The sequence below is a fragment of the Salmo salar genome, chromosome 27 (genome assembly GCF_965601325.2).
Source record: "Salmo salar chromosome 27, fSalSal1, whole genome shotgun sequence".
Taxonomy (NCBI): Eukaryota; Metazoa; Chordata; class Actinopteri; order Salmoniformes; family Salmonidae; genus Salmo; species Salmo salar.
This window is the reverse complement of record NC_138317.1, coordinates 4,076,988-4,092,964: the sequence shown is the minus strand read 5'-3', so window position 1 is coordinate 4,092,964 and position 15,977 is coordinate 4,076,988. Positions and strand designations below refer to the sequence as shown.

At 45.2% G+C, this 15,977-nt stretch overlaps 1 protein-coding gene across 2 annotated transcripts in view; it reads right to left on the bottom strand.

The window, feature by feature from the left end:
- The window catches only part of LOC106588201 (TGF-beta receptor type-2), a 31,172-nt gene extending 15,612 nt beyond the window's left edge, over nucleotides 1-15,560 (bottom strand). The window contains exons 1-3 of one of the 2 annotated variants that reach the window (XM_014176959.3): nucleotides 15,269-15,560; nucleotides 4,912-5,062; nucleotides 3,998-4,188 (exon numbers count right to left, since the gene is read on the bottom strand). In XM_014176959.3, the coding sequence (XP_014032434.2) occupies nucleotides 3,998-4,188; nucleotides 4,912-5,062; nucleotides 15,269-15,341 (415 nt within the window). In that variant the 5' untranslated portion in view covers nucleotides 15,342-15,560. Of the gene's footprint in view, nucleotides 1-3,997; nucleotides 4,189-4,359; nucleotides 4,476-4,911; nucleotides 5,063-15,268 lie in introns of those variants that run through there. The other variant, XM_014176960.3, reaches the window with a different exon arrangement.
- Between the last annotated feature and the right edge of the window lie 417 nt (nucleotides 15,561-15,977).

Below are 15,977 nucleotides of genomic sequence, written 5' to 3'. Positions count from 1 at the left end.
CTATGTACAGGTGCAGTGATCTGTGAGATGCTCTGACAGCTGGTGCTTAAAGCTAGCGAGAGAGATATGAGCCTCCAGCTTCAGTGATTTTTGCAGTTCGTTCCAGTCATTGGCAGCAGAGAACTGTAAGGAAAGGCGACCAAAGGAGGAATTGGCTTTGGGGGTGACCAGTGAGATATACCTGCTGGAGCGCGTGCTACGAGTGGGTGCTGCTATGGTGACTAGTGAGCTGAGATAAGGTGGGGCTTTACCTAGCAGAGACTTGTAGATGACCAGTGGGTCATCCAGTGGCCAACCAACGAGACGGGCCAACCAACGAGAGCGTACAGGTTACAGTGGTGGGTAGTATATGGGGCTTTGGTGACAAAACGGATGGCACTGTGATAGACTTCATCCAATTTCTTGAGTAGAGTGTTGGAGGCTATTTTATAGATGACATCGCCGAAGTCAAGGATCGGTAGGATGGTCAGTTTTACGAGGGTATGTTTGGCAGCATGAGTGAAGGATGCTTTGTTGCGATATAGGAAGCCGATTCTAGATTTAATTTTGGATTGGAGATGCTTAATGTGAGTCTGGAAGAAGAGTTTACAGTCTAACCAGACACCTAGGTATTTGTAGTTGTCCACGTATTCTAAGTCAGAGCCGTCCAGAGTAGTGATGCTGGACGGGCGGGCAGGTACGGACAGTGATCGATTGAATAGCATGCATTTAGTTTTACTTGCATTTAAGAGCAGTTGGAGGCCACGGAAGGATAGTTATATGGCATTGAAGCTCGTCTGGAGGTTAGTTAACACAGTGTCCAAAGAGGGGCCAGAAGTATACAGAATGGTGTCGTCTGCGTAGAGGTGGATCAGAAAATCACCAGCAGCAAGAGCGACATCATTGATGTATACAGAGAAGAGAGTCGGCCCGAGAATTGAACCCTGTGGCACCCCCATAGAGACTGCCAGAGGTCTGGACAACAGGCCCTCCGATTTGACACACTGAACTCTATCAGAGAAGTAGTTGGTAAACCAGGCGAGGCAATCATTTGAGAAACCAAGGCTGTCGAGTCTGCCAATAAGAATGTGGTGATTGACAGAGCCGAAAGCCTTGGTCAGGTCGATGAATACGGCTGCACAGTAATGTCTCTTATTGATGGCGGTTATGGTGTTGTTTAGGACCTTGAGCGTGGCTGAGGTGCACCCATGACCAGCTCTGAAACCAGATTGCATAGTGGAGAAGGTACAGTGGGATTCGAAATGGTCGGTAATCTGTTTGTTAACTTGGCTTTCGAAGATCTTAGAAAGACAGGGTAGGATAGCTATAGGTCTGTAGCAGTTTGGGTCTAGAGTGTCACCCCCTTTGAAGAGGGGGATGACCATGGCAGCTTTCTAATCTTTGGGAATCTCAGACGATATGAAAGAAAGGTTGAACAGGCTAGTAATAGGGGTTGCAACAATTTCGGCAGATAATTTTAGAAACAGAGGGTCCAGATTGTCTAGCCCAGCTGATTTCTGGGGGTCCAGATTTTGCAGCTTTTTAGAACATCAGCTATCTGGATTTGGGTGAAGGAGAAATGTTGGGGGCTTTGGCGGGTTGCTGTGGACTTTACAGTGTCCCAGAACCTTTTTGAGTTTGTAATACAGGATGCAAATTTCTGTTTGAAAAAGCAGGCCTTAGCTTTCCTAACTGCCTGTGTATATTTGTTCCTAACTTCCCTGAAAAGTTGCATATCACGGGGGCTATTCGATGCTAATGCAGAACGCCACAGGATGTTTTTGTGCTGGTCAAGGGCAGCCCCCCAGTTAGGTATATTCTACAATACTTATACAATTATACACCTCTACAATATTAGAACTCCTCAGTGCTCATACTATAGTCTAAAACTTTAGCATATTTTCACAATAGCCTTTTCACTCACTATGAGTAGCTGGACCGGCCACAAGGGTCAAGATCAAAGAAGTCTGTTTGTTTATTGACCTTAAGTGCCCACTGCATAGAAAACAATGACCACAAAGGACTTTGTGGGATACAATTTTTTATTTAACTAGGCAAGTCAGTTAAGAACAAATTCTTATTTACAATGACGGCCTACCCCAGACGACACTGGGCCAATTGTGCGCTGCCCTATGGGACTCCCAATCACAGCCGGATGTGATACAGCCTGGATTCAAATCAGAGACTGCAGTGACACCTCTTGCACTGGGATGCAGTGCCTTAGACCACTGTGCCACTCGGGAGCCCTCAATACATGACGAGTGCAGTAGCCTATAATTAGACATTTTACATTTTAGTCATTTAGCAGATGCTCTTATCCAGAGCGACTTACAGTAGTGAATGCATACATTTCTTTCTCCGTACTGGTCCCCCGTGGGAATCGAACCCACAACCCTGGCGTTGCAAACACCATGCTCTACCAACTGAGCCACACGGGATTTAAGTTGTGCTTGAACGCCATACACACTATACATTACACTCCAATTCCCTTCAGCACTAGGAAATCAATAGGAAGTAGCCAAGTAGCTATGTTGTCTCAGAGCATCTTGCTATGCGCAACATAGCCTGCTCCTTTCCAGCAAAGCAGTGGAACCTAACACTTCCATGAGGAATGTCAATAAGCATCTGGAAGCTACAAAGCTGAAGTTAGCGTGTTGGTCTGTTAAACACACCAAGGCTGAACCATGCCCCAGTCAACCACATATTGTGTTCCCTTTATAGACCTAGTCTATGTCTGATTCTTATGCTCTTAAGGAGTGATGTCTGTGTCTGCTAGTCCCAGTAATCTGGTGAAAGTTCATGCATATGCTATGTTTACAATCCTATTTCTGGGGATGGCTGAAGACTCTTAAAAACATAATAAAACACAACATGTCAGATCAGTTAGGATTTGAAGGGTTGTAAATGAGTCGTTAACACGTTGTCTGAACAGGCAGACTATCAGTGCTGGGGTGACTGCTGGTGTTCTATAATTACAGACAGAGATACTGTATTAGGCACATGTTTGGCAGTTAAGGATTGTGTGTGTTCCTGCGTACGTGCATGCATTTGTGTGTGTGTGTGTGCATACAGTACAGCAAGTGCCCGTCAAGCCCACATTCGCATGCTCTTTTTTTCAGTCAGGAAACCACATGTCTGAAATTTTCAACGTGGCCCCAGTGGAGTTTGTTTTGGTTTTCGCAGAGTGAGAGAGAGAAGCGATCTGTCACATCAAACCTGTCTCTGTGCCTCTGCCATCTCTCAGTGAATACGGCCCACAGAGGAACGTTTTCTAGTTACTACCCCCTTAGGTTCGGGGCCAGGTTCGAGAACATTGATTGTATTAATACACGCATGTGCTGTTTTTCACCTTTTATTTCCGTGTGTTACACTACGCACATAATGCTTCAAGTGGGCAGTGTTGTCACATGTTTTGTGGTGAGCATGACGTTAGACAGTTTGCAGCAGAGCTATCCATCCTCCACGGTGAGGGGGAAATGTTTTTCCGTGACGTTGTTGATCGTCATGTGCAGATGCTTTCAATTTTGGGCTCTGGAAGGCCTGGTCTCGAAAATGTACCTCTGTGTTATTACTGCTTGGATGCTGTAGTCAAAATACATAAGATTCCATGGCCAAGATTAGAACGAGAGACTACAGCCAAAATGCCTCCACGATGCAAAACCTGTTTGCAATCTTGTATTTGGAGGGTGTACAACAGCGCACACATGTTAACATTCAATACGTGACACCTTACATGACAACCTAATAAGGAATTGCATAAACGTTCATTACTTTTGAGTTACGTCAAAGATGTTGGTAAACTATATCCTCAATTGTAATGCCTAGCCTACATTACACAGTCTTAGCGATGACATAACTGGTGACATAGCACCACATAAGGACTCGCAGAAGGTGAAGAAGTCATGGTCATTGCACTCGTATGACCAATCATAATGCCCACAAAAGGCTATCTTCAGTATGACATAACAGGTGACATAGCACTACATATGAGGTGACATAGCACTACATAGGGACTTACAGGGAGTGAAGAACACGTGGTTGTTGCACTCGTCCTCGGAGCAGGAGCAGATGAAGAACTGGGAGCCCATGCCATTCCTCTCCCTCATCTCACACTTGCTGTTGTTATAGTCCTCCAGCATCAGACCATGCAGCTTATGGGCTGGGTTGTGGCATATCGTGTCTATGGTGACGTTGTCAACTTTCTTTCTCCTGGAAACAAGACGACAGGAGCCATTAATTACCCTACAATGAAGTTATGAATGAAGTTTTATAGACAGTAACAAAAGGGAAAATAACTTGACTAATTAACAAATTGCAGTCTAAGCCTTATGGTAATGATTTGATACAGAGGTAATCCTGAAGGTGCACAAATGAACCTACAGATGGGCTACTCAGGTCTCTTGCTGGGTGGTGCGTAGATTATGTAGTGGAAGCCATTTTAAGAGGTTTTGCTGTGAACATGACATTAGGAGTTCTGCTGACTTCAGTTCCTACTGCTGTAAATCAAACATCAAAATCAAATACAATTTATTGGTCACATATGCATATTTAGCAGATGCTATTGCGGGTGTAGCGAAATGCTTGTGGTCCTAGCGCCCCAAAAAACTTCAATGAGAAACAGTGGCATTGCCTTCCGCTTCGAACAGGAGGCCAAATCTATTTCTCTACTTTTCTAACATTCAAATTTCGCAACTATATTTGGGTTAGTGGGTGGGGCACTTTTGGGTTTGGATACTTAGTTAAACCTTGTTGACAGCAAGTGTAGTTTTTAAATGACAAATCACCAAGCAAGATTATGAATTTCCGCTCTGTCACTCACTAACATGGTCGTAGTGTGTCACCTGAACCCACTACTACTGCTCTCCTAAGGTCAAGTTTAAAGGTAATTTCAACTCTCAATGAAAGATGATGAGGGGTGCTGTAGTCACTCACCAGATGCTGACACACACGTCATCTGGATGAGGGCAGATGGATGTGATGCTACAGTCGGCCATACAGCTCCCTGTGCCCGTACAGCTGGTAGACTCCACGTCACAGAACTTACACAGACGCTTCAGCTTCAGCATGTTCATTGACGAGGCCCCTGGGGTGGAGACCGAAAGAGATAAAGGGAAAGACATGTTAGATTGATAGTTTACAAAAGGGATATGGTTATTTGAGGCAGTCAATAGTTGGTTCATTAAGGTTACTCATGTGTCATCTCATCCAATACGTTCACTCTTACTGCAGCACTTTACTTCATGCCAGCAGCATACCACCCTACATCGCACTGCTGGATTGCCTCTGATGCTAAGCAGGGTTGGTCCTGGTTGTTCACTGAATGGGAGACCAGATGCTGCTGGAAGTGGTATTGAAGGGCCAGTAGGAGGTACTCTTTCCTCAGGTCTAAAAAATATCCCAATACCCCCAGGGCAGTGATTGGGGACATTGTCATGTGTAGGATGCTGTCTTTTGGATGGAATGTTAAACGGGTACCCTGACTCGCTGTGGTCACTAAAGAGCCCATGGTACTTATCGTAAGAGTAGTGGTGTTAACCCTGGTGTCCTGACTCTCTGTGGTCACTAAAGAGCCCATGGTACTTATCATAAGAATAGGAGTGTTAACCCTGGTGTCCTGACTCTCTGTGGTCACTATAGATCCCATGGTACTTATCATAAGAATAGGAGTGTTAACCCTGGTGTCCTGACTCTCTGTGGTCAGAGTAGGGGTGTTAACCCTGGTGTCCTGACTCTCTGTGGTCACTATAGATCCCATGGTACTTATCGTAAGAATAGGAGTGTTAACCCTGGTGTCCTGACTGTGGTCAGAGTAGGGGTGTTAACCCTGGTGTCCTGACTCTCTGTGGAATGAGTAGGGGTGTTAACCCTGGTGTCCTGACTCTCTGTGGTCACGATAGATCCCATGGTACTTATCGTAAGAGTAGTGGTGTTAACCCCGGTGTCCTGACTCTCTGTGGTCACTATAGATCCCATGGTACTTATCGCAAGAATAGGAGTGTTAACCCTGGTGTCCTGACTCTCTGTGGTCACTATAGATCCCATGGTACTTATCATATGAGTAGAGGTGTTAACCCTGGTGTCCTGACTCTCTGTGGTCACTATTGATCCCATGGTACTTATCGTAAGAATAGGAGTGTTAACCTGTTGTCCTGACTCTCTGTGGTCACTATAGATCCCATGGTACTTATCGTAAGAATAGGAGTGTTAACCCTGGTGCCCTGACTCTCTGTGGTCAGAGTAGGGGTGTTAACCCTGGTGTCCTGACTCTCTGTGGTCAGAGTAGGGGTGTTAACCCTGGTGTCCTGACTCTCTGTGGTCACTATAGATCCCATGGTACTTATCGTAAGAATAGGAGTGTTAACCCTGGTGCCCTGACTCTGTGGTCAGAGTAGGGGTGTTAACCCTGGTGTCCTGACTCTCTGTGGTCAGTGTAGGGGTGTTAACCCTGGTGTCCTGACACTCTGTGGTCGCTATAGATCCCATGGTACTTATCGTAAGAGTAGTGGTGTTAACCCCGGTGTCCTGACTCTCTGTGGTCACTATAGATCCCATGGCACTTATCGTAAGAGTAGTGGTGTTAACCCCGGTGTCCTGACTCTCTGCGGTCACTATAGATCCCATGGCACTTATCGTAAGAGTAGTGGTGTTAACCCCGGTGTCCTGACTCTCTGTGGTCACTATTGATCCCATGGTACTTATCGTAAGAGTAGTGGTGTTAACCCCGGTGTCCTGACTCTCTGTGGTCACTAAAGATCCCATGGCACTTATCGTAAGAGTAGTGGTGTTAACCCCGGTGTCCTGACTCTCTGTGGTCACTAAAGAGCCCATGGCACTTATCGTAAGAGTAGTGGTGTTAAACCCGGTGTCCTGACTCTCTGTGGTCACTATAGATCCCATGGTACTTATCGTAAGAGTAGTGGTGTTAACCCTGGTGTCCTGACTCTCTGTGGTCACTAAAGAGCCCATGGTACTTATCATAAGAATAGGAGTGTTAACCCTGGTGTCCTGACTCTCTGTGGTCACTATAGATCCCATGGTACTTATCATAAGAATAGGAGTGTTAACCCTGGTGTCCTGACTCTCTGTGGTCAGAGTAGGGGTGTTAACCCTGGTGTCCTGACTCTCTGTGGTCACTATAGATCCCATGGTACTTATCGTAAGAATAGGAGTGTTAACCCTGGTGTCCTGACTGTGGTCAGAGTAGGGGTGTTAACCCTGGTGTCCTGACTCTCTGTGGAATGAGTAGGGGTGTTAACCCTGGTGTCCTGACTCTCTGTGGTCACTATAGATCCCATGGTACTTATCGTAAGAGTAGTGGTGTTAACCCCGGTGTCCTGACTCTCTGTGGTCCCTAAAGAGCCCATGGCACTTATCATAAGAATAGGAGTGTTAACCCCGGTACCCTGACTCTCTGTGGTCACTATAGATCCCATGGTACTTATCGCAAGAATAGGAGTGTTAACCCTGGTGTCCTGACTCTCTGTGGTCACAATAGATCCCATGGTACTTATCATATGAGTAGAGGTGTTAACCCTGGTGTCCTGACTCTCTGTGGTCACTATTGATCCCATGGTACTTATCGTAACAATAGGAGTGTTAACCTGTTGTCCTGACTCTCTGTGGTCACTATAGATCCCATGGTACTTATCGTAAGAATAGGAGTGTTAACCCTGGTGCCCTGACTCTCTGTGGTGAGAGTAGGGGTGTTAACCCTGGTGTCCTGACTCTCTGTGGTCAGAGTAGGGGGTGTTAACCCTGGTGTCCTGTACTCTCTGTGGGTCACTATAGATCCCATGGTACTTATCGTAAGAATAGGAGTGTTAACCCTGGTGCCCTGACTCTGTGGTCAGAGTAGGGGTGTTAACCCTGGTGTCCTGACTCTCTGTGGTCAGTGTAGGGGTGTTAACCCTGGTGTCCTGACTCTCTGTGGTCACTATAGATCCCATGGTACTTATCATAAGAGTAGAGGTGTTAACCCTGGTGTCCTGACTCTCTGTGGTCACTATAGATCCCATGGTACTTATCGTAAGAATAGGAGTGTTAACCCTGGTGTCCTGACTGTGGTCAGAGTAGGGGTGTTAACCCTGGTGTCCTGACTCTCTGTGGAATGAGTAGGGGTGTTAACCCTGGTGTCCTGACTCTCTGTGGTCACTATAGATCCCATGGTACTTATCGTAAGAGTAGTGGTGTTAACCCCGGTGTCCTGACTCTCTGTGGTCACTAAAGAGCCCATGGCACTTATCATAAGAATAGGAGTGTTAACCCCGGTACCCTGACTCTCTGTGGTCACTATAGATCCCATGGTACTTATCGCAAGAATAGGAGTGTTAACCCTGGTGTCCTGACTCTCTGTGGTCACTAAAGAGCCCATGGCACTTATCGTAAGAGTAGTGGTGTTAACCCCGGTGTCCTGACTCTCTGTGGTCACTAAAGATCCCATGGCACTTATTGTAAGTGTAGTGGTGTTAACCCCGGTGTCCTGACTCTCTGTGGTCACTAAAGAGCCCATGGCACTTATCGTAAGAGTAGTGGTGTTAACCCCGGTGTCCTGACTCTCTGTGGTCACTATAGATCCCATGGTACTTATCGTAAGAGTAGTGGTGTTAACCCCGGTGTCCTGACTCTCTGTGGTCACTATAGATCCCATGGCACTTATCGTAAGAGTAGTGGTGTTAACCCCGGTGTCCTGACTCTCTGTGGTCACTAAAGATCCCATGGCACTTATCGTAAGAGTAGTGGTGTTAACCCCGGTGTCCTGACTCTCTGTGGTCACTAAAGAGCCCATGGCACTTATCGTAAGAGTAGTGGTGTTAACCCCGGTGTCCTGACTCTCTGTGGTCACTAAAGATCCCATGGTACTTATCGTAAGAGTAGTGGTGTTAACCCCGGTGTCCTGACTCTCTGTGGTCACTAAAGAGCCCATGGCACTTATCGTAAGAATAGGAGTGTTAACCCTGGTGTCCTGACTCTCTGTGGTCAGAGTAGGGGTGTTAACCGTGGTGTCCTGACTCTCTGTGGTCACTATAGATCCCATGGTACTTATCGTAAGAATAGGAGTGTTAACCCCGGTGTCCTGACTCTCTGTGGTCACTATAGATCCCATGGTACTTATCATAAGAGTAGGAGGTGTTAACCCTGGTGTCCTGACTCTCTGTGATCACTATAGATCCCATGGTACTTATCGTAAGAATAGGAGTGTTAACCCTGGTGTCCTGACTCTCTGTGGTCAGAGTAGGGGTGTTAACCCTGGTGTCCTGACTCTCTGTGGTCACTATAGATCCCATGGTACTTATCGTAAGAATAGGAGTGTTAACCCTGGTGCCCTGACTCTGTGGTCAGAGTAGGGGTGTTAACCCTGGTGTCCTGACTCTCTGTGGTCAGTGTAGGGGTGTTAACGCTGGTGTCCTGACACTCTGTGGTCGCTATAGATCCCATGGTACTTATCGTAAGAGTAGTGGTGTTAACCCCGGTGTCCTGACTCGCTGTGGTCACTATAGATCCCATGGCACTTATCGTAAGAGTAGTGGTGTTAACCCCGGTGTCCTGACTCTCTGTGGTCACTATAGATCCCATGGTACTTATCGCAAGAATAGGAGTGTTAACCCTGGTGTCCTGACTCTCTGTGGTCACTAAAGATCCCATGGCACTTATCGTAAGAGTAGTGGTGTTAACCCCGGTGTCCTGACTCTCTGTGGTCACTATTGATCCCATGGTACTTATCGTAACAATAGGAGTGTTAACCTGTTGTCCTGACTCTCTGTGGTCACTATAGATCCCATGGTACTTATCGTAAGAATAGGAGTGTTAACCCTGGTGCCCTGACTCTCTGTGGTGAGAGTAGGGGTGTTAACCCTGGTGTCCTGACTCTCTGTGGTCAGAGTAGGGGTGTTAACACCAGTGTCCTGACTCTCTGTGGTCTCTATAGAAGCCATGGTACTTATCATAAGAGTAGGGGTGTTAACCCTGCTGTCCTGACTCTCTGTGGTCAGAGTAGGGGTGTTAACCCTGGTGTCCTGACTCTCTGTGGTCACTATAGATCCCATGGTACTTATCGTAAGAATAGGAGTGTTAACCCTGGTGCCCTGACTCTGTGGTCAGAGTAGTGGTGTTAACCCTGGTGTCCTGACTCTCTGTGGTCAGTGTAGGGGTGTTAACCCTGGTGTCCTGACTCTCTGTGGTCACTATAGATCCCATGGTACTTATCATAAGAGTAGAGGTGTTAACCCTGGTGTCCTGACTCTCTGTGGTCACTATAGATCCCATGGTACTTATCGTAAGAATAGGAGTGTTAACCCTGGTGTCCTGACTGTGGTCAGAGTAGGGGTGTTAACCCTGGTGTCCTGACTCTCTGTGGAATGAGTAGGGGTGTTAACCCTGGTGTCCTGACTCTCTGTGGTCACTATAGATCCCATGGTACTTATCGTAAGAGTAGTGGTGTTAACCCCGGTGTCCTGACTCTCTGTGGTCACTAAAGAGCCCATGGCACTTATCATAAGAATAGGAGTGTTAACCCCGGTACCCTGACTCTCTGTGGTCACTATAGATCCCATGGTACTTATCGCAAGAATAGGAGTGTTAACCCTGGTGTCCTGACTCTCTGTGGTCACTAAAGAGCCCATGGCACTTATCGTAAGAGTAGTGGTGTTAACCCCGGTGTCCTGACTCTCTGTGGTCACTAAAGATCCCATGGCACTTATTGTAAGTGTAGTGGTGTTAACCCCGGTGTCCTGACTCTCTGTGGTCACTAAAGAGCCCATGGCACTTATCGTAAGAGTAGTGGTGTTAACCCCGGTGTCCTGACTCTCTGTGGTCACTATAGATCCCATGGTACTTATCGTAAGAGTAGTGGTGTTAACCCCGGTGTCCTGACTCTCTGTGGTCACTAAAGATCCTATGGCACTTATCGTAAGTGTAGTGGTGTTAACCCCGGTGTCCTGACTCTCTGTGGTCACTAAAGAGCCCATGGCACTTATCGTAAGAGTAGTGGTGTTAACCCCGGTGTCCTGACTCTCTGTGGTCACTAAAGAGCCCATGGCACTTATCGTAAGAGTAGTGGTGTTAACCCCGGTGTCCTGACTCTCTGTGGTCACTATAGATCCCATGGTACTTATCGTAAGAGTAGTGGTGTTAACCCCGGTGTCCTGACTCTCTGTGGTCACTAAAGAGCCCATGGCACTTATCATAAGAATAGGAGTGTTAACCCTGGTGTCCTGACTCTCTGTGATCACTATAGATCCCATGGTACTTATCGTAAGAATAGGAGTGTTAACCCTGGTGTCCTGACTCTCTGTGGTCAGAGTAGGGGTGTTAACCCTGGTGTCCTGACTCTCTGTGGTCACTATAGATCCCATGGTACTTATCGTAAGAATAGGAGTGTTAACCCTGGTGCCCTGACTCTGTGGTCAGAGTAGGGGTGTTAACCCTGGTGTCCTGACTCTCTGTGGTCAGTGTAGGGGTGTTAACGCTGGTGTCCTGACACTCTGTGGTCGCTATAGATCCCATGGTACTTATCGTAAGAGTAGTGGTGTTAACCCCGGTGTCCTGACTCGCTGTGGTCACTATAGATCCCATGGCACTTATCGTAAGAGTAGTGGTGTTAACCCCGGTGTCCTGACTCTCTGTGGTCACTATAGATCCCATGGCACTTATCGTAAGAGTAGTGGTGTTAACCCCGGTGTCCTGACTCTCTGTGGTCACTAAAGAGCCCATGGCACTTATCGTAAGAGTAGTGGTGTTAACCCCGGTGTCCTGACTCTCTGTGGTCACTAAAGATCCCATGGCACTTATCGTAAGAGTAGTGGTGTTAAACCCGGTGTCCTGACTCTCTGTGGTCACTAAAGAGCCCATGGCACTTATCATAAAAATAGGAGTGTTAACCCCGGTACCCTGACTCTCTGTGGTCACTAAAGAGCCCATGGCACGTATCGTAAGAGTAGTGGTGTTAACCCCGGTACCCTGACTCTCTGTGGTCACTAAAGAGCCCATGGCACTTATCATAAGAGTAGGGGTGTTAACCCCGGTACCCTGACTCTCTGTGGTCACTAAAGAGCCCATGGCACTTATCATAAGAGTAGGGGTGTTAACCCTGGTGTCCTGGGAAAATGACCAATCTGGTCCTCATACCATCATGGCCACCTAATCATCCCCAGCTTCCAATTGGCTCATTCATTCCCCCTCCTCTCCCTGTAACTATTCACCAGGTCATTGCTGTAAATGAGAATGTGTTCTTGGTCAACTTACCTGGTAAAATAAGGGTTACAAATAAGAAGAAAATGCACTATTACAAATGAGTACAGTTCACTCTCTGAGGGTCTAAAACAGAAGATAAGAACTTTGACCGGGATTTAATTTGATCGTGGTAAATGTTGCAGATGTTGGCTCAATTACCTTTAAATGTCAAGCGCACTATATAGCACAGTTTTGGATTGAACCCCGGTGTTTGATTGCTGTTATATGGGCCTAAACTGTATTAACCTAACAAAGATGATAACTTTGCTCGACATGGGAAACTGACATTTCCCTCCAATTACACAGACAAACCAAAGGCTACAAACACCAGAAAGGTGAACTTTAACATCTAATATATTAATATGGACATTTCCTGCACTGGAAAAGTATGGTCTGTTGAACATCAGTGAGTACAGTGAAACCTTAACCTCATATCTCAGTCCAGACTACGTGAAGGAATGTATCATTACTGAGAGACTTGACAATTTCACTTTGAAAATAATATGTGAAATAGACAAAACTAATGTTCCTTATGGTACTATGTAGCTAAGTATAATTATTCCAAGAGACAGTTGTTTAAATAAGTGATACATTATTTTAAAAAATCATTCATTCTCCAATCCATTAATTTCAATTTAACATGTACATTCATTTTTCAACCATGTCAACTATTTCCCCAGAGCCTAAATTCTACTGTGAACAATCAGCACATTCCGCAGTGCCATCCATCTACCATGGTCGTGTTCAGACTTGACTTCACACGGGGAGTCAGTGGTGGGATGTGTCCCTGTTTGTGTATGATAGTCATCTCTACTAAGACAACCGCCAGACAAGACAATAAAAACAAACAAAGGGAACATTGAACATCAGTATATCTTTCAGTCGTGTAGTCTTCAATTTGCAAATTTGTGTCTTGCCGATTGACTTTGTGAATATCAAAGACCAGGACATAATGTTGGAGCGTGTATTTGTGAGAAAGAGAGAAATTGAGAGATTTCACACCAGGGAGAGTACTACCACATCACTCCCTTCTTTCTTATTTGCTCTCCTTCCAGACCTTTATGGCGTGTCTTTAGCATGAATAAAAACAGAACCTGACTGAAATCAGAAATCAGACGCTCTTAATAGCTAAAACAGAGATGAGGTGAAATGAAGTAAAAAGAGATGAAGGAGGGAGAGATCTTACAGACTCAATTGAGGTCACCGCCACATAACCACACTAAATCTAAGTGTAACAGACTGCACACATAGGAAGAGAAAGTTCAACCTGTTACTTGCATCAGCAGTGTCCTCGTGACACAACCGATAGTGAAAGTGGGTTATTGGCCGTTAACTGGGCCTGTCTGCATGTGCAGCTCAAGGATTTCCTCTTGAAGAATTTCCGTCGCAGAGAGCTGAGTTCAGCCAAGCGAAATGGGTTAGGATTGGGGTTGTGTCCCAAATGGAACCCTATTTCATAAATAGTCGTTTACTATATAGAGAATAGAGCGCCATTTTAGACGCAGCCTGGGTCCCCAGTGTATTGGACCGGCTGGCAGGGGGGCGAACCTGATAAAGCCACTTTGTCAGGTCATGTGACCAGCCATGTCAAAATAATCACCCCTCCCTCCAAAATCGGTACAGGAGAGAGAGCAAATGAGGTTCTCTTCCCTCCAACTTACTCACAGTGCAGTAATATACTCTACGTTAGAGAATATCAAGGTTACTGACTTAGGAGAGAATGTTGTACTTGTGCACCAGGACATAAAGCCTACTGTAGCTGCCTGTTCACAATCTGCAGGTTGGAGTAGAGCTGTGGCTTGAAGCAACAGAAATACAACCTGCAAGTCTGAAAACCAGAGTGACTGGAGCAGATCTAGAGAAGCCACATGCACTGCAGGTGGCAGCATTCACACAGCAGTATAGACAGTGAAGTATCCACGGTGTCAGGATATTGCAGACGGATATTAGGCTATATTCTGTTATTCCTGTTTTTACGGTGTACTGTACATGTCTGTGTGCTCAAACCAATAAAGACATTAAGATTAAGTACTGCAGAGGTGTACAATTTAGAATTTGGCATGAGGTGAAGTTTGTAGTCTGTTATAGAGCTATAACAGAACGGCTAAGAATTATCTTGGGCTGAGAGCTGGTAGTCGAGAGAGGTTGTGGAGTGAAAAGTAATTATATCATTAGAAAAACTCCTCTCAAAATGTATGCCATTTAAGCCCAAGGAGACGGGCTATGGTGGGGATGAATGCTGTTAATTGTCACCCATGCCAAAATATAATTGCAGATGTGGGGGAGAGAGGATTATAAGAAGTCAAAGCTGTTTGGTGCCATTGGGACTGGGTTGGAGTTGGAGACAGGGGCAAATAGATGACAATTTATGATGCGTCTACCTTGCAAATTATAGACCAAATATAATTCCCACTTCCAGTGTCAACAATGTACATAAGAATGAAAAGTCCCATTGGTAGGACCACCATGCAGGTTTTCTCTTGCAACAGGTGGTGTAGCCAAACCTCCTCCCACTGTGTTAAGCAAGCACTTTAATACATAGGCCTACTTCCCGTTTGCAGAAACATCATGGCACACTCAAATTATTTTCTTATATGATTTCCTCTTGGAAAATACTAGCGCTCAATTGAAGTATTGAAAATAGTTAGTCATTATGCTCATACAGTCATTCCATCCCCACTTTAGTAAAAAAAATGGATTTGGGTATAAATGTACCACAGTTCCTGAGTTCCTGATATTGAACAACACTGACTGCGTAATTTGCACACATTAAATACTATGCATTCAAATTCGCAGTAACACAAGCCAATCAATATATTTGCGAGTTTTAGCTCAAATGAGATTAACATTTTGCCTTCCACCAAAATCTAGAGCTGGATCATGTTTGACCACCTGCTACAAAAATCTGAATGGCAATTAGAAGTTATAATTTGGGGAAACAGAAACACGTGTCAATGTTACAATAACCTCATAAATGTTTCAATAATGACTTTAAGCCAACGATAACACTATAGCCGACCACCAACACTCATAGGCTACCTGAAACAACGTTTTAACTCACCCTTCTGTTCTAGCAGAACACTACCAAAGAGTATCGTTCCACACCAGAAAGCAGAAAACCGAAGTAGCTCCATTTAGAAACGGATTACAAACTACTCTTCTTTTCATTTACTAAAAGCTTGATTATAGTAAATATCCAGACTTTAATTCGAGACGTTCTTCGGATTTATTTTTCCGTCTGCCTGTTGCTCTCATGCGTCTCAAGCAACCCTGGGTTAAAGTAAATAGTGCAGTCAGAATTTGCCGTATTTGAGTCAGACAGTATGTATGCACTTTCATGAAACAGGAAATCTTCAGAAAGGGCAGGACTGTTTTTTTTCTTTAGGCTACTTCCGAACTGCTGGGTTTGTAGCTCACTGGTCTTGAAACATGTTATTATGAGCACAGAGTTTATTGGAAGGCAAAACTTGAAATGACACGCTCCAAAATAGATGACAATGATTTCGAAAGAAGTGAGGAGAAGTATACATCCAAATAAAACATATGATTTGAACACTTCTCTACTTACAATTATGCAACATTTTGAATCATTCTTTCCATTTTTACACACTTCACTGTACCATGTACCATAACACACACATTATTGATCAGACAAAATACAGCTGTGTCTGATGTTCACAAACATAAGAACAAATGACATAACTTCTTTACTTGCTTCATTAGCACTTTTTCACATGGACCTCTGAAACAACTTGTAAAAGACTCCAGTC